Genomic DNA, 25,333 nt, shown 5'->3' with positions numbered 1-25,333 from the left:
GCAAAAAGAGGAGGATTAGCACGGATGTTAGCTCAGGGCTGATCTTCCTCACAAAAAAAACAAAAATCTGAGTTTGCATTTTGTCTTTTTTATTTCATTTTCCCAGTAATTCATTTTTATTGTATTTTACGAAAGTATTGATCCACAATATATTAGAACCAACCAACAAATTAACAAACACCCAGTCCTGAGAAGCACTGCCCTAAGGTACAAGAATACTTGTATAAGAATGTTCACTGTAGCAATCTTTTCAGTGAAAACTGAAAACAACCTGAATGCCCAGCAAGTGAAGAACAGAACATTAAACAATAAAAAGGAACAATCTAATTTACATGAACTCAACATGGATGAAGCTCTAAAATCACTGACATATGATGCCATACAAAAGTGATACAATATAGAGGCATACACATACGTACATAGTAAAAGCACAACACTCATGCATGGAAATAATAAACACCAAATTTAAGGTGGTATTTTCTCTATGGAAAAAGGGGAAACTGAGGAAAGGCACACACAATGTTAACTATTTATAATGTACTCTTTCTTTTAAAAAAAAAAAGCTATGTTACAAATAAGAAAAAAGTGTTAAGACAAGAGTAAGTGGAGAATATTGGTTATATCATTCCCTAAAAATTGTCTGCATGTTAGAAATATTTCTTTTAAAAATACCAAAAATAAAAACAAAGAGAAAAATGATAATAAATTTATAGTAACTGCTACAAAAGAAAAGAATAACAAGTATCTGTAACAGAGTAACAAGAGATATAATTCAGATTGAGGAATCAGGAAAGACTTCTCTGAGAAAGTAACATTTACACTGAGAAGTAAAGGATCTGTAAGGATTAGTCAGAGTAGGGGAGATGTCCAGATAGGAAGAACAGGAAATGCAAAGGTCCTGAGGCCAAATGAAAAGTATGCAGGGCAGTGTGCACCCTGTGTGCTCCCAGTGAGCCATGGCAGGGGCTGGCCTGGCGGCGTAGCGGTTAAGTTCACGTGCTCCGCTTCCGCAGCCCAGGGTTCGCAGGTTCGGATCCCCGGCGTGCACCGATGCACCACTTGTCAAGCCATGCTGTGGCGGCGTCCCATATAGAGGAAGATGGGCACGGATGTTAGCCCAGGGCCAATCTTCCTCAGCAAAAAGAGGAGGATTGGCAACGGACGTTAGCTCACGGCTAATCTTCCTCACCAAAAAAAAAAAAAAAGAGCCACAGCAAAAAGCATGCACATTGCAGCTGAAGCCACTAAAGGATTTTAAAGCACAGAAGTGACATGACACCATTTGTGTTTTAAGAAGATCCCTCTGGCTGCTTGCTTTGCAAAGACTGGAGAGGGTGAAAAAGCAGAATTAGATAGGTCGTTGCAAAGGTCCAGACAAGAGATGATGGTCTACATTCATTTGGTGGCAATGTAAATAGAAAAATAAGACCTGACTCAAGTCACATTTTCAACAAAGACTGACAGGAGTTAATGATAGATGGGGAGGGAAGATAGGTAGAGAGGGAGTCAAAATATCAAAAAATGTGCAAGAAGCCCATGAGATCAGATAAACTTGTTAGAGGTGGGTTTGAAATTTAATCCTTAATTTCCTAGTTCCCACAACAACGCAGAACTCAGCATTAATTACTTAATTTACAGAGTCTATAATATGAAAACAAACCAGCATTTGAGAACAGCTACTCCTGATAGAGAAATTCAACAATATCTTCCTCATAAAGGCAATGTATCATAAAAGAAATTCCCTAAACAATATTCCTCCTGTAAATTCACAATTTGTTTCATAAATCTGCTTCCATCACATCTCTTAATATTACTTGACACATAGTTAAGTATGCACATTGTAATTTCTAGAATAACCACTGAAAGAACAGAAACAGAATTTAAAAAGTTGAGAACCATTCCAAAAGTAGGCAAGAAACAAGAAACATGTGGGAAAACAGAGCCACAAAATAAGATGATTTATTTAAACCTGGACATGGCAATGTACTGTACATTGTATGCAAATACATTAAATGTTCCTGGTAAATTACAAAGATTGACAGATTGACAGGGAAGACTCTCAGGGCCCAGCTCTGAGTTGGCACACACCAGGTAGGGAGGTTTGGGACTGACCCAGGAGGTCCAGAGCCAAGATTTCTAATGACCTTTCCACCTTCTTCCTATCAGGGTCATGCTTTCATCCAGTGTACCCAGCAGGGAGGCACCAGCCCATCTGGGGCCCAGCTTTGGGCCTGCATACTAGGCTGGTGGGGGGCTACCTGTGTGTCCAGGGCTCAATTTGTTGCCATAAGTGAGGTTACATACAGGGGAACCTGAGGAATTTTAAGTAAATATATTGGGGACAATGAGAGCCAGATTCTCACAGCTGGAGGAGGGAATTACAAATATGAAAATGATGAAATCTGGAATAAACCCTGTAGTGTTGGAATAGAATGGGAGGTACTGGTATAAACACAGGGTTTTTAATAGATGATAGACAGATAGGTAGATAGATAGGTAGGCAGGTAGGTAGGTAGGTAGGCAGGCAGATAGACAGATAGATAGATAGATACATAGATAGAAAGAACAATACACAGGAAGAACAGAGGGAGGGAGGAAGGACAGGTATACATATGTAACACATTGGATAAAACTATAAAGAAAACTAAGAGAACATAAAAGAAAATTTTCAAGACGTTAACTACCATTGGTGGGGAAAGGGAACACAGGGATGGGATGAGGAGGAACACACAAGAAATTAAGGATAATGATCTCTATTTCCTAAGATGGATGATGTTCACTTTATTATGTTACTATGCTTCCTAACATGTATTTTGCACATGAGTGTGCTGTCAACATGGCACCTCAAGAGCCTGGACTTCAAAGTCTGAACATGAACCTAACAATCTACTCATGTTAGAAATTCAGCTATTTTCACTAACTTCCTTGTGTGAGTCAGGTGGAGCATGTCACTTTAGTTTATTTGCTTTAAACAGACAACAACGCTCAACCATGACCATCTGCTCCAGTACAGGGATACTTGCTCCTCAAACAAAAGCTTCCTCTTCATGAATATCCATCTTTTAATCTCACCAAATGTACCTTAACCCTAAAGAAAAATAACATTCAAAGAGAAATAATGATCCTCTTTTCACCAAATAAAGATTCCACTGAAATATGATTATTGAAGCAATTGATAAAACCCTAAGAGAAGTGTTACCATCACATCTATCCAGGCTGGTACATAAAGGTTTTCAAAGATAAGTTGATTTTTCAGAGAAAAACAACATAAGATAAACTTCTTTAGACTTTCAGCTAAACAAAGGTCCTTTTTTTTTTTTTAACTTTCTCCTGACTATATATGATAGGTTATATAAGAATGAAATGACTACTTTAACTTACCATTCCACTGGAATTATTTATTCCATTCATATTAATTTTGGTTACAAATCTAACTGATGGAGGAGCTTCTGGGTATTTAGGTCCACATTCTACTTTCAGGCTATATATTCTGTTTTCATAATTTGTCTGGAAGGCAAAAATAACAATAATATTCAAGTGCTAATAAAGAGAAAAAGTACAATATGAATTTGAACTTGATATTACTGTATGTACAATCAAGAATTTACTTTTCTACATTCAAATTTAATTGACATATGAGGTCAGAAAGAAAGCCAGCAAGCATATATAAAGGAGTAGAGGGCCTGCCCCGTGGCTTAGTGGTTAAGTCCGCACGCTCCGCTACTGGCCGCCCGAGTTCGGATCCCGGGTGTGCACTGACGCACCGCTTCTCCGGCCATGCTGAGGCCGCGTCCCACATACAGCAACCAGAAGGATGTGCAGCTATGACATACAACTATCTACTGGGGCTTTAGGGGGAAAAAAAAGGAGGAGGACTGGCAATAGATCTTAGCTCAGAGCCGGTCTTCCTCAGCAAAAAAAACAGGAGGGTTAGCATGGATGTTAGCTCAGGGCTGATCTTCCTCACAAAAAAAAAAGAGTAGAGATTTTATAAAATTAAAATAATTACAGAAAGTGGTATCAAAATGATCAGAATTTGCTTTTTGTGGTATAAATAATGCCTGTAACAAATTAAAAGGAAAAAATAACCCATTTGAATTCAGATTTTATTATAAACAAGTTTTCATTGTGGGGGAAGGGACTACTCGACTTGTGTCACACATATATAAAGGTTCCCATTTGTCCCAGACAATTCTGTTTACCTCTATTGTCCCAGTATTAATTACTAATAATACTTCATTTCATTCTATAAGGATCTGGTTAAACAATAAATTATATGGTTATTCCACTTATACGGCAATCAAAAACTTCTGGCAAAAGGGAAAACACCATATTATACCATCTTACAGCAATACAACATAATTACTTCATGCCTCTTATTATATTTACATTACTTCATTAATTTTGTGGTTCACTAAATTCCGTTACCTGAATTCAGAGATACAACAGCAAACTTTAAGTTTCCACATCATTTTAAAATAGGGTTTCTTAATCAAAAAGTTCAACATTACCACAAAACAGCCATGTTCGAGTTACCAGATTACTAGAATACTTCTAGATTATTCAGGGCTTCTTTTCATGCCTATAATTAACTCTTCTTTATCCTTATGGCTTTTGTTCACTTTGTGAACTTATTATTGTACAACTAAAACAGGAAAGTAAAAAAATAAATGAAAGTGACAAATTTAATACCTGTTGGTTCCTGTACGAATCTGGAAAAAGAAAAAGAAGCTAACCATCTATAGATTTCACTTACCCAAACTGATCCACAGCTTCCTTCCCTTAAGTAAGAGCTACTCCCAAGTGGAGGTCAGATCTGGAATACTAAACTACTATAATTTAAAATGTATGTAACAATCTTGTATATATATTACTAAATATTTCAATATTTTAAAAAAGTAACAGCTGTATAAAACTCACCCAAGTTTAATAGCAAACATATTAATAATATGCCCAGTACTTTGGATATGTATAAAAAGGACTAAAATCAGACAGATTTCAAGGAAATCATCAAATCTTTGGTTCTCCAATCTGGGTGCACATCAGCCTCTCTAGAAAACTTGCATTAATAATAATAATAATAGCCCCCGAGAAATTCCACTGAAGTTCCATGAGTCAAAAATACTCAAAGTATGCGGAAACAACTAGAACTCTCATACTTTGCTGGGTGTACAGAATGGTATAACCATTTTGGAAACAATTCAGCATTTTCTTATAAAGATAAGTGAGCATACACTTATCTTTGATGTAGCAATTCCATTCCTAGGCATTTTATCCAAGAGAAATGGAAATAAACACATGTTCACAGAAAGATTTTTAAAAGAATGCTCATAACAGCTTTATTTGTAATAGCCAGAAAGTAGATAAAACACAAATACCATGAAAAAGAGAACTGATAAACACATTAGGGTATATCCACACAGTAAAATATTACTCAGTAATAAAAAGAAACACACTATTATATGGAACATGGAACAACACAGCTGAATCTGAGACATTATGCTGCATCAAAAGAAGCAGACCAGTAAGTACACACTCTGCCTGATTCCACTTATACAAAGCTCTACAATACACAAAACTCCTCTAGGGTGCAGGAAGTAGTGGTTGGGGTGGGAATGAGGATGGGAAGGGGCACGGAGAATTTTCTGGGGTGATGGAAATGTTCTGTATCTTGACGGGGGTAGGCAACAAGATACATTTGTCGAAACTCATGGTAAAATATGTGCATTTCACTGTATATAAATTATACCTCAACTTTTGAGTTAAAAAAACTCTAAGCTAGCCTATTGATCTAATTCAATGCATAGAGTAAACAGCATCCTAACTTTATCTTTTGACACCTTGGATTAATTTTATCACCTCTAAATTTTAAGTTAATAGCCAAGTGTTTCTGTTATCTAACCAAAAAGTAAAACAAAATAGAAAAGAAAGTAGTAAAAGGAACTAATATTTACTAAGTATGTACTATAGTCAGGTACTCTCCTAGTGTCTAATTAATTCATTTAATTCTCAAAATTTCTTAAAGATGCATATAGTAACTTCCATTTATATATAAGGAAACGGACAAGTTACTAAACCTCTAATGCTAAAAAATATTGCTTCAGAAAATTTCACAAACATATATGGTGAAACAAAATTGCTAATCATATAAATCCAAATAAATAACATAAAAAACCAGGGATCTTAATGAATAATGTATAAAAGAATAAAAAACAACTAACCAAGTAACAGTATGTTAAGGTAAGAATTTTCCTATTACCCTGGCTGAATGTAGATACCTAAAGCTGGGGACAAAATTGCTCTAAATAAACTAAGGCAAGACAGCAACCCCTGCAAGAGTTATTAGAAGGCAACTGAATGAGTGCTGTGACTACACACCTCAGTGAGGGAGAAAACTGGAGAGAGGGTGATGCAATGCAGAAAATCACCAGGTGGTGAACACAGTCTGGCTGGGAAAAATGCTGTGCCTTTGCAAAGGTACTCCCCTCCTGCCTCTTCCTGGCACCCAAAGGAAAGGAGAAGGGGCTCCACTAAGACCACCCACAGAAAACAGAGGGCCCACTGGAAGAGAAGCCCAGCATGGCAGTCAGCAGCATCTTGTCTCTGTGCCCCTTGTGAGCAGGCCCCACCTTCCCCCCAAGCTAGAACAGCCTTCGCCCCTGGGCACAGCCTGGCCGCGGGAGCCTCCTGCAGCTCAGTGACACCAGGAAAGGAAGCCAGCCTGGGGAGCCCTGATGGCGACTTCAACGGGGTAAGAGACCAAGCAGGAGCTGCTCTTCCACACCTGGGAACTGTGCTGTGGGACAACCCACAAAATCACTGAGGAACTCACACACAAGCTCCAAAACACGCTTCAAGTGTAAAGTCCACTGGAGGCAGTGGGCTGGAGAAAAACCAAATCTGAATAATTTCAAATTTATACTCCACCAAATTCAGACTGTCAAATCTTCAACTATTCATTAAGAAAGAATGTTCATAAGTTATAAGCACTTTTTTTTACCAGACAGACCATGGTAATAATGTTCACAGGCAGTGAAAATCAAGGTTTTCATTACAAGTTATAAAACACATCAAGAATTCTAACCATCAATATTACATTTCCTTCCTCAAATGTCTTATGGAAAACTCAGAGCAGTGAAGGGAAGAGGGAGTTAGTTCAGTAGTGTGCACAAATTTTGCCAAGGAGCACAAGAAAATATAAAACATACATTAATTCATTCTCTAAAGTTAACATTGCTAATTACCTGATCCATTTTCCTTTTGTAATAATCAAGAGGAAATCTAAACTCTACCCAAGAGCAAAACAGTTGAAATGTTCTCATCACAAGCTAGCAAACAGTATACAAAACCAAAGACTAAAAGGACATTCAAGTTTGTGTTCTTTCCCAGCAAGTCAAAAACAGTACAAAACACATATTTTGAAGACTCACTACAGAGAGTGCAGTAAATGGGACTTTTGAGTAAGGAATGCAATGTAGGAAAAAATTTCCCAATCTGAAAAAGATTTTGAGTAAAAATAAAACTTCATAAACTTGAGAAAGATGTAAGAATTAAACATAACGGGCATGATGCCAACAATGCTAGAAAATATGAAAGAAATCACAGACTTTCAATATAGTCTAGAGATGAAGAAATTGAGGCCTATAGCATTTACACGGCAAGTCAAATGTCAGAGGACAAAAAGCAACATGCATTCAATACAAACCAATTTAGAAACCCTTGGTTACACACATAGTGGGTTAGTAATACGTTACGTCAAAACATACTGTTTGCTCTTCCCAAATATCCCCTCCATTTCCTCACCTTTTCTCCTCTCTATCTGGAATGCTCTCCATCCCCATCACCACCTTCTGAAATCCTACCAGTCAGTCCTTTAAGGCTCATTCCAAAGGCAACTTCCTTCACTGTTCAGCCTTCCTCAATTATTCCAGCTAGAAGAAACATATTCTAAAGTCCTGTAGTGAACTTTCTCTGCCATATTTAGAATCTGTCATTTGTATTTACTTTTTCTCCTCTACTAAACTAGAAACACTGACGGCAATGACCATATCAATCTTTTCCCCCCAATCCTCCAGAAAATCAAGCATTATACCCTGCACACAGGAAGCATCAATAAATGTATACAAAATAAATAAAAAGAGAGTAATTGTTTCAGTTAGAAGTTATCATAATTATTTACTTTAATATCAACATTATAAAATGCTTACTCTAAAGTGACAATAAATATTAATCAAAAATATATAATTTATAGCACTGACCCTTGGTGGCCCAATAATCATGCCTGTCCACCTTGTAAGTGTCATATCTTCATCATCTTCAAGGCCCCAGCTAACCGTACCATCGCCTACTCCTTTTTGTCCTTCTTCAAGTTCTTCCAACAAGCGAAAATTACGAGGAACTTTAACTCCTATACAAAAGAATGTCAATGTAAATGTAAAAATTATCTTATAATTATAAGAGCTACACATATTCAAATTCAGCTTTTTCCAAATTAACCCTTACGAATTATTTCGCAAAAAGACAAAATCCCCTTTAAAAAGCATTTTGCCCCAGAAAATGCTGAATCTAAAAACTCCTCAAAATGAAAACGCTAAAGCACTGTACAAAACATTAACAGCAGTATAGAACATGTATATAAATTCCTAATTAATCAATTTTATACTGATGTAAATCAATCATAAAGAAATCATTATAAAGTGAATATTTTCCATAATTGAGATTTCTGTTCCTAGCCAAGAACACCATCAAATAAATGGACATAACCAGAAAGTTCATAAATGCTTAATTTCATTAAAATATACTCCCTAATGACTTTTAAACAACAATGAATATGTTCTATCTTAAAAAATGCACTAAAAGGTACTATTTTCTAGAATGCTGAAGCAGCCCCACCCATGGTCCCCAGTCAGTCTCTTTCCTGTTTCCCAATGGGGTCCGACCTCTCCCACAGGCACTTAATCTTCACTTGAGGAGTTACTCAATTTGAGAACAAATTTCCTTTATAAATATAACAGTTTCCTAGGACATGCCCTTTACCTCCTGGCCCAACCTAGCGAATTTTTCACAATCCACTAGCCCTTCTTACACCTCCACCTCTCTACTCTTTAGACCTCAGCACTCCTTACTTTACTTCCAAAATCTTAACACAGATATCTTCCTCTCTGCCTCTAATCTCCTAGCCTTTCAGAGTTCCCACTTCTCATTCTCACTGAACCTGGTCTTTGCCATCATTTTGACTTCTGATCCCTGGAATCCAACCATGATTCTTCCAATGTATCAGAACCTTTCCTAGGATTACTGGACTGGCCTCTCCAAAGAATGAACCCTGTGGCCTTTCAAGTTCTCAACAGCATGTAGCATGAAACATCTTCCAGCCCCACTGCACAAGCCTTGAAAAAATTAGGTAAATGCCCTCAGAATCCTCTTTCTCTGGCTCTGGTGCACTCTGTCTCCCTCTCTTTCTCTCAAATGCACACGTACACACACAATTCTGAGGCAGAAAGAAAGAAGTGACATCTCTTTTTAAAGCGATTATCATTTTATATAACTTCTCTCTCTTGCTGAAACTAAAACCTCTCTCACTTACTAATTCATAGTAATCCTGGACATATAATGAAAAGCCAGTAAGTACTGTAAGTTAAAAACATTAGCCACTTTATATACTGCACTTCATAAAAAAATGCTTGAAAATCTTGGGGCACAGAAATATGGAGCTGTTATTAATCACAAAAACAAGAGTAGTCATTATTACAACTACTATGATTATTAATAACCATTTGTTTAGCATACATTGTGTGCTATTTTAAATAAATTATCCCATTTAATCCTAAAAGCACCCATTTTACCGTTGTGGAAACTGAAGTTTGAAAAAGTTATGTGACCTACCCAAGGTCACACAGCTGTAAATGGCAGATCCAGTATTAAAATCCAGTTTCTAGACCAAAGTCACTCTTTTAACCATTAAGTTACACAGCACTCCAAGCTACACAGGCAGCACACCCTGACACAGACGTAGGAATCAGACTGCCCAAGTCCAGCTCCCAGGTCTGCGGTCCACTTGACATGTGACCCCAGCACAGTTTTCTCACCTATAAAAGTGAGATAATAATTTCTACATCACAGAATCACAGTAAAAATTAAACAAGGTAATCCATCTTAAATACAATAAATGTTGACTATGATCATTTTAGTGTCCATATTAAGTAGAATTACATAAAACTGTTATTCACCTCCATCTAAGTTGTGTGAGAATAAAAGCTCTATGTACAATCCGGTAGGATGGCCCCCAGAAATTTTATCCTAAATTGTAAGTTTCTATTCACGTAACACTGAAACAACTGCTATTTTCCTATAGCTGTATAGCCATGATCTACACAAATATTGCTATTGAAATGCTTTCTAAATTAGTCTTAAACAAGCTTGATTACCCTTACCACTATGAAGTCATTCTCCAAGAATAATTCTAAATTTGTGTTGAATTTCGTTGCCTCCTTTTTATAAACAATTCTGTCAGGTGACCTTTATGAGCATCCAAAACTACAAAGTAAACAATGTAAAATTAATGTTTCCCTTTACATAAGTGCCATAAAAGTGATAAAACTAGTTACTGCTCAACTTTTCACCATTTCTCTTATATAGCATTTTAGGAAAATAGTTCTAAGATTAATAGACCAATTATTGGCAATGCTAACATTTAAAAGGGTATAACAGCTAAGACTATTTTGTTTTTAAAGTATAATATTCAAAAACAAAAAAATCCCCAGTGAGCTCTAATTTTCAAATTCAGGGCTAGAGCACTCTGCTTTTATTTCACCCAACCACTAATGTCTGTGAAGAGAAAAAAGCCACAAGATGAGAATGTTGCTCCACGAAAGTTGCAGTGTGCAAGTAAGCTGCCCTCTGGATCTCTTACCATCTATGACCCTTTTTCTGTAGTTCTGCTTGTCTTTTTCCCTGTGTGTGTGTGCGCACGCGTGCACTCATGCGCACATGTGATTTTTTAATAGTTTTTAAATATTTTAATCCCCTTAGTCTAGGATCGCCATTAAAAGAAAACAAGTAGCCCATATACCCACCACTTTCTAGCTGAAACTCTGTCTCGTTTTTTTTTTCAGGGAAGGATTGGCCCTGAGCTAACATCTGTTGCCAATCTTTTTTGTTCCTCCCTCCCCAAAGCCCCAGTACATAATTGTTGTAGGTCCTTCTAGTTCTTCTATGTGAGCCACCGTCACGGCATGGCTACTGACAGACAAGCAGTATGGTTCCACACCCGGGAACCATACCCGGGCTACCCAAGTGGAGCATGCTGAATTTTAACCACCAGGCCATCAGGGCTGGCTCTGAAACTCTTTTAAAATGCTGTCAATTTTTTAGGTCCAGAAGAACCTCAGAGATTACCCAGTCTAAAACCTAACACTTTAAAGGAAAGAAAATTATCATCAGGAAAAGTTGGGTCACAATCCTGAAGTCACTTAACTACTAGTTAGTTACCAAACCAAGTCAAAAACCCAAGTCTCTAGGCTTCTCACTACACTAGTCTCCTCTCTACTACATTACAAGGAACCTCCACTCAAAAGAGCTACGACCAAAAATAATAATACTCATAAGCGAAATCCTGAACGCAAACAATCTAGAAAATATGCTTCCAGTTTTTAATCTGAAGGATATCAGATTCCTATCACTTGCCTAATTGCTTTGATACCAAAAATAAAGGCATAAAGAGTGCCAAATAAATACCAGAATGAGTCTTGACCATATTGTGTTTATTAGGAATAAGGATTTCCCAAGTTTAACTCATAAATTTTTACCTTTTTCAAGTTACAGGGACAACAGCATAATTAAGACCTTGAATTGTAATAAATCTATCAATCTGTTCACACAAATGTATGAGAAACAACAGCAAAGCAAATTTAATATGAGTTTGCAACTAATCATCTAAATTAAGAAAGTTCTGGAATAACACTAAAAGATCAGAGCTAGTATACTTTTAAAGAGGGCAGTGTGGATTCCAGTTCCAACTGATGGTAAACAGTCTGAGACATATAAAACCCCCCAAAATTCAGAAATAATTATTATCAACATTTTAGTGTATTTCTTTTCAGATTATTTTCCATACATAATAATATATGGTTTCTATGTTTTTTCCCAAAATGAGATGATGACTTATAATTTTGTAACTTTTTTCCCCACTTACAAACGTATTTCTATGTCAAACATAATCAAGTACCACTTTAAAATGCCCTAGTGAATAATAATAGTCTTGTTGAGGGTGGGGTAAGGAGACTTCATTGTACACCCTTTCATACTATTTGACCAGGTGAATCATCATCTACTCAAAAATGAAAGGAAAACACCAGTAGGAATGGAATATATCTTTTATGTCCTATTTGCTTTCCAACCCGACTTTCCTCATGAACACCCTGGTCAGCTACGGGTCCCTTTCCCCTTACACCACTGCCCAGAGTGTCTGTGGCGTTAAGGAAGAGAGCATCTGCAGCACATGCACCCTGAAATAACTGGACCTTCCAGGATTCTCACCTAGCTTATGGGGTGGCCAGGCTGCTTACCTGTCCCCTGCAGAGTTCTCTTAGGCACATGGGTTTCTGCCACTCTTCAAACTTGAGGGGACACATTGTTAAGATGGAACTCATAAAAAGTCCCACCTGTAATTTTAGTCGTCTGGTTCCTGCCCGACTCTGGGAGTTCTGAGTTCCCCTCAAACCTCCAAGAAGCTGACTTGGTTAAAAATGACTTATATTTATTGAGCACCTCCTATATAACAGACACTTGCTAAAAGCTTTACAGGCAGAGGTATTTCATTAACTCTCACCTTTTAAGTTGTTATTAATATCACTTCACTAAGTAAGAAAACTAAGGCTAAATTCTTAGGTTGAACCTTATGAACAAAACTGCTGATATTCAGGCATCTTTTTAACCAACAAAAATAGTAATTTCATAAAGTTCAATCTAACAACATGGAGAGTGAGTGGGGGAGTCAGGGTTGAAATGTGGGTTTCAAAGCCCAAGCTCTTAACCATTATTCTCCACTGCCTCAGCACAGAACCCACAAGTCCAAGATGGCACCCACTTCCCTAGCTCCTGCTAAATTATCCCCAATCACTACAAATCTATTGGGGATGAGGAACACATCTTGACCAACTGTGGGAGCAACTTTGACAAAATAAATCCTGTTCTGAACTCTCTTAAAAAGAACCTTTCCATATATCACATACTGGGTGTGCTCAAAGCAAAATACTCCTATCTAGGGAAATAACATAACTATCATCTTATATTTTTCAAAGTACTTTCTCATACAGCCATCTATCTGAATACAGGAAAAATCTTTTGAGATATGATGGGCAGATATATCCACATTTTACAAGGACCAAAGATATGAAGAAACTCATTCAAGATCATGGCAAGCTAGTAGCTGAGTCAAAACTAAAACTCCAATTTCCCAACATGGGTACGACACTGCTCCTGTTACTGTATACTGCATCTCAAAATCCAGAAAATAAAACAATAGGGAGACTACAGAATGCATACAACTTAAAATACATATTTTTCAAAAAATATTTGTTGAAATTTCACTATATTAACAAAAACACCATAAAGTAAGTTTTAAAATTTAAGTCCAAGAAATAGGGACTTACCTTCTGGTTTTGCGTGCTTAAAATCATGTATTAATAGAAGCATTTATAGAAGCCTTCTGTGAGTACTATTTTCTAACTTTTCAGAAACTGAAGACTCAAATATTTGGTTTTATTTTAACATTCTTATCTTCCTTAATGAGACGAAAAAATTATGAAAATAACACCCATGTAGAGAAACACACACAAGGCAGCAAAGTACTGGGAAACCTACATTTTGTCATCCATTCACTTTAATATTAATTCATTCCTTCACTCAATAAACATTTGACTACTAACGGAGTTACTATGCTAGGCACTTGATACCAGGAAGACTAAAACCTTGGTTCACACTCAAGAAGTTTACAATCTACAAGAAGAGGACAATTATAGAGACACCACAATACAATGTGCAAAATCCAATGGGAGTGTATCTAGAAAGGACAGCTAACCCCAAAAGAAGGGACAAGGAAGGTCTCCTTAAAGAAGAAACTCTCCAAGTACATCATAAAGAACAGAAATCATTCAGGTAAAGAGTAGATGAAATCACGTAAGATGTCTGTGGAGAAAACTGCAAAACACAAGTGAAGAACTTCAAAATCCTGAATAAGCAGAGCAATATGCCTCCCTAAGAAACTCATTACAAAGACGTAGTTCTCCTCAAATTAATCTACAGATTCTTTCAATTTAAACTGAAACTCCAATAGCCCTGTTCCTGGTACCTGACAAAGAGTCCTAATATTCTTATGGAAAACATAAGGAGCAACAGTTTGTAGAAAATTTTTAAAGATACTTTACCTAAATATTAAGATTTTCTCATGAGCCAAAGAAATTAATCAAGTTCATGTGAAATTAGTGCAGGAATCGACAAACAGACGAATGAAAAAGAAAGGCCACGTCAACATCATGGCGGAGTGAACTCTCCCCTTAGACTCTCCCCACTACGGTACAACAAAAAAGATGTTCATATACCAACAGAGAACATTCACACAACACAAAAGACATCTGAGAGACCCACACAGCCATACATCTGAAGGTGCAGGTGTTGGACCACCCCCCCAGAGGAAGTGGAAGGAGATAAGGAGAGCTCCTCTCCCTCCCAAACGGCAGCAACCCTGGGACCGCGGGACTCTCAGAGAAGAGGGGGGAGGGGCAGCCCTCCAGGGGAAAACTGTCGCTCTCCAAGTTCCCTCACAGCCAGTGTAAACCCCCACACAGAGGTGACTAAACTATTGCGGGGATGACTCCATCAAGCTAGCACCCCAGGAAAGCAGACAGCAAGCAAAGAGGAGAAACCCTCAAGATCGCACAGGCCAAAGAAAGAGCCCCTCCGCCCGCCCAGCACTTCAGCTCAGCTGGTTGGCCAGAGCGTCCACGCATTCTTAGAAAAGCAGCAGCCAGAGGCCAGGGATCACGGTGGGCTCAGAATACACAGCTCTTGACCCCCACACAGTGGTGGCAGGTGGAAGCTGCAATCAGATACTATCACTATGTGGAGACACAAATTGACACAGTCAAATAGTATGAAAAAACATATTAAATCTCCAGACAAGAAGAAAAAGGACAAGCATCCAGAAATAAATTCTGAAGGCACAAAAATTTATAATCTAAATGACAGAGAATTCAAAATAGCTATCATTAAAAAGCTCAATGAGTTACAACAAAATACAGATAGACAGTTCAATGAAATCAGGAACTTCTTCACAAAAGAGATTGAGACTATAAAGAAAAACCAATCAGAAACCTTGGAAATGAAAAACACAACAGAGAAGATAAAGAAAAATCCAGAGTCCTTAAATAACAGAGCTGACAATATGGAGGATAGAATTAGCAATCTAGAGGATAGTAATACAGAAATGCTTCAGATGAAGGAGAAGAAAGAACTAACATGAAAAGGAAATGAACAAGTGACGTCAGCATCATGGTGGAGTGAGCTTTCTAGTAAACTCTTACCTGATAAAACACAACAAAAATGACATTTACATACCAACAAAGGACACTCACACAACACAGAAGGACATGTGAAAGACCCAGGCAGCTGCACATCTGAGAGTGGACATGCTAGAGCACACGGAGGCAGTGGGGAGAGGTAAGGAGACATCTTCCCCCTTCCCATCCGACAGGGGTCTCTGGTGTCTCCTGGGACCACACGGCTCCCAGGGAGGGGGGAGGAGCGGCCCAATGCGAGAAAACCGATGCTCTCCAAGTTCTCTCACAGCCTGTGGGAAATTCCCACATGGAGGAGTCTGAACTGTTGCAAGGGTGCCGTCAACATCTGAGCACCCCAGAAGAGCAGACAGCAAAGAAAGAACGAAAAGCTCCCTGAGACCGGGCAGGCAAAATAGAGAGCCCCTCCCTCCCGCACGCCCAGCGCTCCAGCACAACCAGTCAGCCAGAAAGTTCGCGCACCTCAGTGGGCTCAGAATACACAGACCTTGACCCCCACCCAGTGGCCACAGGTGGAAACTGCAACCAAATATTGTTAGGATGACAAAAAACAAGGCAACGTCAGCAGGCATGACGCAAAAATACATTAAATCTCCAGACCAGAAGGAAAACGACAACCACCCAAAAATCAACCCTGAAGGCACCGAAATTTATAACCTAAACGACAGAGAATTCAAAATAGCTATAATAAAATAGCTCAACGAATTACAAGAGAACACAGATAAACAATTCAACAATATCAGGAATTTCTTCACAAAAGAGATTGAAACCATAAAGAAAAACCAACCAGTATTGATGGAGATGAAAACCACAATGGACGAGATAAAAAAAATCTTGTTTAAAGAACAGAACTAACAATATGGAGGAAAGTATTAACATTATTGAGAATAAGAATGCAAATATACTCCAGATAGAGGACAAAAAAAAATTAAGACTAAAGAAAAATGTAGAAATTCTCAGAAAAATATCAGACTCAATTAGGTAATGCAATGTAAGAATTATAGGTATTCTTGAGGAAGAAGATAAGGAAAAAGGAACAGAGAGCCTTATTCAAGGAAACAATAGCTGAGAACTTCTCAAATCTGGGGAAGGAGCTGGAAATACCAATAAACGAAGCCAATAGCTCGCCTAAATATATCAACAGGAAAAGGCCCCCTCCAAGGCATATGTAGTAAAGCTGGCAAAAGTCAATGACAAAGAAACAATAAGGGCAGCTAGATAAAAACAAATAATAACAAACAAAGGAAACCCCATCAGGCTCTCAGCAGATTTCTCAACAGAAACTTTACAAGCTAGGAGAAACTAGAATGATATATTCAAATTCTGAAAGACAAAAACTTTCAGCTAAGAATACTCTATCCAGTGAAAATATCGTTCAAATGTGATGGAGAAAATAATAACTTTCCCAGATAAACAAAAGCTAAGGGAGGTCATGGCCACCAGCTCCCACTACAAGAAATGCTCAAGAAGGCCCTCATGCCAGAAAAAAAAAAAAAAAAAAAATACAAAGCTTCCAGAAAGAAGAAAAATAGGTAGACAAAAATCAGAAAAATAGTAGCGCTTGATCAGGATAGGTTAGCAACCACTTAAATACCAAACCCAAAGAACCAAGGAAGGAAACATCAAAAATAAATACAAGCTCATCACTTTAAACACACACTCAGAACACAAGATGGTCTAAGTTGTGACAATATTAACTTAGAAGGGGAAAAGGAAACGGATTGAATCGACTTAGTCTAAGGAAATAAGAGGTCATCAGATAATGGACTATCTCATCCATGAGATTTTTGTGTGTGTGTGTGAGGAAGATCAGCCCTGTGCTAACATCTGCCAATCCTCCTCTTTTTTTGCTGAGGAAGACTGGCCCTGGGCTAACATCCGTGCCCATTTTCCTCCACTTTATATGGGACACCGCCACAGCACGGCTTGCCAAGCAGTGCATCAGTGCACGCCCGGGATCCGAACTGGCGAACCCTGGGCTGCCGCAGTAGAGCACGCGCACTTAACAGCTTGCACCACCAGGCCGGCTCCTCATCCACGAGATTTTTAACCTAAACCTCAAGGTAACCACTAAGCAAATAATCAGAACAGAATCACGTATGATAAATAAAGAGAAAATAAAGAGAGTCACCAGACAGAACTACCAAACTGAATTCACGGTCCGAAACACACAGGACGAGAAACAAAGGAAATCCAAAAGACCCAGAAAATAGGCGACAAAACAACAACATTAAGCCCTCATATATCAATAATCACACTAAATGTAAATGGATTCAATTCTCAAATCAAAAGACACAGAGTGGCAGGATGGATTAAAAAGCAAGACCCAACAATACGCTGCCTCCAGGAAACACATCTCAGCTCTAAAGACAAACACAGGCTCCGAGTGAAAGGATGGAAGACAATACTCCAAGCTAACAGCAGACGAAAGAAAGCAGGTGTTGCCACACTTATACCAGACAAAGTAGACTTCAAGACAAAACAGGTAATGAGAGACAAAGAGGAGCAGTATATAATGATAAAAAGGACACTCAACCAAGAAGACATATCACATATAAATATACACGCACCTAATGTAGGAAGAACAAAATACATAAAGCAACTATTAACAAACCTAAAAGGAAATATTAACAACACAATAATAGTAGGGCATCTCAATACGCCACTTACATCAATGGATAGATCGTGCAGACAAAAAGTCAATAAAGAAATACTGGACTTACACGAAAAACGACCTGAGGCATACAGAACACTCCATAGACACATACAGACACTCTATCCAAAAACAGCTGACTACACATTCCTCTCAAGTGTGCATGAAACATTCTCAAAGATAGAACATATGCTGGGAAACAAGGCAGGCCTCTCTAAATTTAAGAAGATTGAAAGCATAAGAAGCATCTTTTCCAGATCATAGTGCTATGAAACTAGAAATCAACTACAAGAAAATAACTGGGAAAATGACAAAGATCTGGAGACTAAACAACACGCTACTGAACAACCAAAGGATCACTGATGAAATTAAAAGAGGAATCAAAAAATATCTGCAGACAAATGAAAAGGAAAATACTTCATACCAACTTATATGGGATGCAGCAAAAGTGGTCCTGAGAAGGAAATTCATAGCAATACAGGCCCACCTTAAAAAACCAGGAAAATCCCAAATAAGCAACCTTAAACTACACCTAACAGAACTAGAAAAAGAAGAAAAAACAAAGCCCAAAGTCAGCAGAAGGAGAGATACAGTAAAAATCAGAGCAGAAATAAATGAAATCAAAACAAAAAAGAACAGTAGAAACAATTAGTGAAACAGAGTTGGTTCTTTGAGAATAAAAACAAAATTGACAAATCCTTAGCAAGACTCACTAAGAAAAAAAGACTAATTTTAAATAAATAAAATTAGAAATGAAAGATGAGAAATTACAACGGATACCACAGAAATACAAACGATTCTGTATACTACGTATGTATAAATAAGTATACTATTTCATAGAATACTATAGAAAACTATATGCCAACAAATTGGACAATCTAGAAGAAATGGATAAATTCTTAGATTCATACAACCACCCAAAAGAAAAGAAATAGAGCATCTGAATAGACCAATCACAAGTAAAGAGATTGAAACAGTAATCAAAAACCTCCCAAAAAATAAAAGTCCCTGACCAGATGGCTTCTCTGGAGAATTTTACCAAACATTCAAAGAAGATTATAATACCCATCCTTCTCAAACTATTCCAAAAAACAGAGGAAGAGGGAAAACTTCCCAACACATACTACGAGGCCAACATCACCCTGATATCAAAGCCAGACAAAGACAATACAAAGAAGGAAAATTACAAGCCAATATCGCTCATGAACATAGATGCAAAAATCGTCAACAAAATATTGGCAAACCAAATACAGCATTATGTTACAAAGATCATACAACATGACCAAGTGGGATTTATACCAGGGACAGAGGGATGGTTCAACATCCACAAATCATCAACATATTACACGACATTAACAAAACGAGGAATAAAAGGAAATGAAGCAATTCTCTGTGATACATACGACTCAATTACGAAATGGAACATAATGATTGTAGATATGCCCGAGGGAGAAGAGAGGTAAAAAGGAGCAGAGAGCTGGTTCAAAGAAATAATAGCTGAGAACTTCCCAAACCTAGAGAATGAGCTGGAAATACAAGTCAATGCAGCCAACAGATCTAACTATATCAATGTAAAACGACTCTCTACAAGACATATAGCAGTAAAACTAGCCAAGATCAATCACAAAGAAAAAATATTACGGGCAGCAAGGCAGAAGAAAATAATTTACAAAGGAACCCCTATCAGGCTTTCAGCCAATTTCTCAGCAGAAACCTGACAGGCTAGAAGGGAGTGCAATGTTATATTCAAAACTCTGAAAAACAAAAACTTTCAGCCAAGAATACTCTATCCAGTGAAAATAACCTTCAGACATGATGGAGAAATAAAAACTTCCCCAGATAAACAAAAGCTAAGAAGTCCATTGCCACAAGACCCCCACTACAAGAAAGGATCAAAAAGGCCCTCATACCTGGAAAAAAAAAAAAAAAAAAAAGGGTACAAAGCCTTGAGTAAAGAGAAAAATAGTAAGAAAATCAGAAAAATTGTACCTCTCTATGAGAACATATTAACAAACAATTGTAACATGAGAAAGGGAAGGAAAACAGCAAAGATAAATATAATACCATCATTTTAACCACAACCTCACAACACAAGATAGAATAAGCTATGAAAATAACAATTTAGTAGGGGAACAAAAAAAGGATAGAATGAGCTTAGTCTAAGGAAATAAGAGACCATCACATAATAGGCTAGCTCACCTACGAGATTTTTTATGCAAACCTCAGGGCAACCATTGAAGAAATAATCAGAACAAAGACACAAATGACACATAAAGTGAAAACTAAGAAAATCATCACAGAGAACTACCAAACTGAACTGGTAGTCCAGAACACACAGGACGAGAAACAAAGCAAATGCAAAAGAACTGGAAAACGAGTGATAAAACGGCAGCATTAAGCCCTCATATGTCAATAATCACTCTGAATGTCAATGGACTGAATTCTCAAATCAAAAGACACAGAGTGGCAGGATGGATTAAAAAACAAGACCCAACAAATATGCTGCCTCCAGGAAACACATCTTAGCTCTAAAGACAAACAAGAGCTCAGAGTGAAGGGATGGAAGATGATACTCCAAGCCAATAGCAAATAAAAGGAAGCAGGTGTTGCCATACTTATATCAGACAAAGTAGACTTCAAGATAAAACAGGTAATGAGAGACAAAGAAGGGCAATATACAATGACAAAAAGGACACTCCACCAAGAAGACATATCACGTATAAATACACATGCACCCAACGTAGGAGCACCAAAGTACATAAAGCAACTATTAACAAACCTAAAAGGATATATTAACAACAACACAAATAGTAGGGGACCTTAACACCCCACTTACATCAATGGACAGATCATCCAGAAAGAAAGTCAACAAGAAAACAGTGGAATTAAACGAAAAACTAGAACTCAGGGACTTAATAGGTATATATAGAATCCTCCATCAAAATACAGCGGAATACACATTCTTCTCAAGCGCACATGGAACATCCTCAGGGATAGAACATATGGTGGGAAACAAGGCAAACTTTAATCAACTTAAAAAGACTGAAATCATAACAAGCATCTTTTCAGACCATAATGTTATGAAACTAGAAATCACTACAAGAAAATAACTGGGAAAGTGACAAAGATCTGGAGACTAAACATGTTAGTGAACAACCAATGGATTATTGATGAAATTAAAGAAAGAATCAAAAAATATGTGGAGACAAATGAAAATGAAAATACTCCAGGGGCCAGCCCCATGGCTTAGCGGTTAAGTGCGCGCGCTCCGCTACTGGCGGCCCAGGTTCGGATACCGGGCGCGCACCAACGCACCGCTTCTCCGGCCATGCTGAGGCCGCGTCCCACATACAGCAACTAGAAGGATGTGCAACTATGACATACAACTATTACTGGGGCTTTGGGGGGGAAAAAAGGAGGAGGATTGGCAGTAGATGTTAGCTCAGAGCCAGTCTTCCACAGCAAAAAGAGGAGGATTAGCATGGATGTTAGCTCAGGGCTAATCTTCCTCAAAAGAAAATACTCCATACCAACTCATATGGGATGCAGCAAAAGGGGTCCTGAGAAGGAAATTCATAGCAATACAGGCCCACCTTAACAAACAAGGAAAATCCCAAATAAGCAACCTTAAACTACACCTAACAGAACTAGAAAAAGAAGAAAAAACAAAGCCCAAAGTCAGCAGAAGGAGAGAGATAATAAAAATCACAGTGGAAATAAACGAAATCGATACAAAAAAGAACAGCAGGAACAATTAGTGAAACAAAGAGTTAGTTCTTTGAAAAGAAAAACAAAATTGACAAATCCTTAGCCAGACTCACTAAGATAAAAAAAAAAAATTTCAAATCAATAACATTTAAAACGAAAAAGGAGAAAGTACAACAGATACCAGAGAAATACAAAGAATTATAAGAGAATACTACGAAAAACTATATGCCAACAAATTGGACAATCTAGAAGGAATGAATAAATTCTTAGATTCATACAACCTCCCAAAACGGAATCAACAAGAAATAGAGAATCTGAATAGACCAATCATAAGTAAAGAGATTGAAACAGTAATCAAAACCTCCCAAAAAATAAAAGTCCAGGACCAGACGGCTTCTATGGAGAATTCTACCACACGATCAAAGAAGATTTAATACCTATCCTTCTCAAATGATTCCAAAAAACAGAGAAAGATGGAACACTTCCTAACACATTCTACGAGGCCAACATCACCCTGATCCCAAAGTCAGACAAGGACAATGCAAAGAAGGAACATTACAGGCTATTATCACTGATGAACATAGATGCAAAAATCCTCAACAAAATATTGGAAAACCTAATACAGCAATACATTAAAAGGATTATACACCATGATCAAGTGGGATTTATACCAGGCACACAGGAATGGTTCAATATCCGCAAATCAATCAATGTGATACACCACATTAACAAAATGGGGAATAAAAACCACATGATCATCTCAATAAATGTAGAGAAACCATTTGACAAGATCCACCATCCATTTATTACAAAAATTCTCAATAAAGTGGGCATAGAAAAAAGTACCTCAACATAATAGAGACCATATATGACAAACCCACAGCCAACATCATACTCAATGGGGAAAAACTGAATGCCATCCCTCAGAACACGAACAAGACAAGCGTGCCCACTCTCACCACTCCTATTCAACATAGTACTGGAGGTTTTGGCCAGAGCTATTAGGCAAGAAAAAGGAATACAAGGAATCCAAATAGGCAATGAAGAAGTGAAACTCTCGCTGTTTGCAGATGACATGATTCTATATATAGAAGATCCTAAAGAATACATTAGAAAACTACTAGAAATAATCAACTACTACACCAAAGTTGCAGGGTACAAAATTAACTTACAAAAGTCAGTTGCATCTCTATACTCTAATACCTAACAGAAAAAGAACTCAAGAAGACAATCTCATTTAAAATCGCAACAAAAAGAATAAAATATCTAGGAATAAATTTAACCAAGACCTATACAATGAAATCTATAAGCTACTACTGAAAGAAACCGATGATGACAGAAAGAAATGAAAAGATATTTCATGCACGTGGATTGCAAGAATAAACACAGTTAAAAGGTCTCCACTACCTATAGCAACCTACAGACTCAATGCAATCCCAACCACAATTCCAATAACATTCTTCACAGAAATAGAACAAAGAATACTAAAATTCATAGGGGGCAACAAAAAACCCCGAATAGCCAAAGCAATCCTGAGAAAAAAGAACAAAGCTGGAGACATCACAATCCTTGACTTAAAAATATACTACAAACCTATAATAATCAAAACAGCATGGTACTGGCACAAACACAGACACACAGATCAATGGAACAGAACTGAAAGCCCAGAAATAAAACCACACATCTGTAGACAACTGATCTTCAACAAAGGAGCTAAGAACATACAATGGAGAAAGGAAAGACTCTTCAATAAATGGTGCTGGGAAAACTGACAGCCACTTGCAAAAGAATGAAAGCAGACCATTATCTTTTGTGATACATAAAAATTAACTCAAAATGGATCAAAGACCTGAAGGTAAGATCTGAAACCATAAAACTCCTAGAAGAAAATATAGGCAGTACACTGTTACACACTGGTCAAAGACGGATCTTTTCAAATTCCATGTCTACACAGACAAGGAAACAAAACAAAACATAAACAAGTGGGACGTCATCAGACTAAAGAGCTTCTGCAAGGCAAAGGAAACCAGGATCAAAATGAAAAGACAACCCACCAGCTGGGAGAAAGTATCTGCAAATCACATATCTGACAAGAGGTTAATCTCCATAACATATAAATAACTCACACAAATGAACAACAAAAAAAAAAACAATCAAAAAATAGGCAGAAGATATGAACAGACATTTTTCCAAGAAAGATATACAGTTAGCCAATTAGCACATGAAAAGATATTCAACATCACTAATGATCAGGGAAATGCAAATCAAAACTACACTAAGATATCACCTTACATCTATTAGAATGGCTATAATCCACAAAACAAAAAACAACAAATGTTGGAGAGGTTGTAGAGAAAAGGGAATGCTCATTCACTGCTGGTGGGAATGCAAACTGGTGCAGCCTCTATGGAAAACGGTAGGGAGATTCCTCAGAAAATTAAGAATAGAAATACCTTATGATCCAGCTATCCAACTAATGGGTATTTATCCAAAGAACCTGAAATCAACAATCCAAAGAGGCTTATGCACCCCTATGTTCACTGCAGCATTATTCACTATAGGCAAGAAGTGGAAGCAACCCAAGTGTCCCTCAACTGATGATTGGATAAAGAAGAGGTGGTATATACACACAACAGAATACCACTCAGCCATAAAAAAAGACAAAATCATCCCATTTGCAACAACATGGATGGACCTTGAGGGTATATGTTAAGCGAAATAAGCCAGAGAAAGACAAACACCACATGAACTCACTCATATGTGGAATATAAACTAACATACGGACAGAGAGAACAGTTTGGTGGTTACCAGGGGAAATGGGGTTCGGGGCCGGGCACAAGGGGTGAAGCGGCTCATTTATATGGTGACTGACAAATGATAATATACAAATGAAACTTCACAATGTTATAAACTATTAAATAAGAATGAACAATAAACATATAAAAAGATGCTCAACCTCAGCAGTAATCAGGGAAACATGAATTAAAACCATAATGACTATCTACCAGATTGACAATTATTAAGTGGGACAATACTTGGTTTGACGAAGATGTAGACAATGGAAGCTCATTCACTGCTGAGGTTAGAACAAACTGGTACAACTACTTTGGTGAGGAATTGGTAAAATTTATGGAGATCCAGGCATAGAGCTAGAGAAACTCATGCAAGTGCTCACAGGAAGGCAGGAACAAGATTCTCACTAAGCATTACTTCTAATAGTGAAATTTAGAAACAATGTAAGCATAACACGGTATAATCAATGACAGGATATTGCTGCAATTAAAACGAAAGAATTGGAGCTACAAGTATCAATCAAGGCTAAAATTTTTCAAATACGCTGCTTAATGAGTATATAGTTTCAGTTCTGGAAGTTGAAGAAGTCCTGGAAATTAGTTAC

General features: G+C 37.5%; 1 protein-coding gene across 2 annotated transcripts in view; it reads right to left on the bottom strand.

Annotated features, from left to right (window-relative positions):
- The window catches only part of UBE2V2 (ubiquitin conjugating enzyme E2 V2), a 50,183-nt gene that overhangs the window by 5,799 nt on the left and 19,051 nt on the right, over positions 1 to 25,333 (bottom strand). The window contains exons 1-3 of one of the 2 annotated variants that reach the window (XM_087447727.1): positions 13,653 to 13,710; positions 8,259 to 8,407; positions 3,382 to 3,507 (exon numbers count right to left, since the gene is read on the bottom strand). In XM_087447727.1, the coding sequence (XP_087303853.1) occupies positions 3,382 to 3,507; positions 8,259 to 8,407; positions 13,653 to 13,695 (318 nt within the window). In that variant the 5' untranslated portion in view covers positions 13,696 to 13,710. Of the gene's footprint in view, positions 1 to 3,381; positions 3,508 to 8,258; positions 8,408 to 13,652; positions 13,711 to 25,333 lie in introns of those variants that run through there. The other variant, XM_004431147.2, reaches the window with a different exon arrangement.

The sequence above is a fragment of the Ceratotherium simum genome, chromosome 23 (assembly GCF_057802395.1).
Source record: "Ceratotherium simum simum isolate JZ-2026a chromosome 23, ASM5780239v1, whole genome shotgun sequence".
NCBI lineage: Eukaryota > Metazoa > Chordata > Mammalia > Perissodactyla > Rhinocerotidae > Ceratotherium > Ceratotherium simum.
The sequence above is the reverse complement of the archived record's forward strand: the minus strand, read 5'-3'. Positions and strand labels throughout refer to the sequence as shown.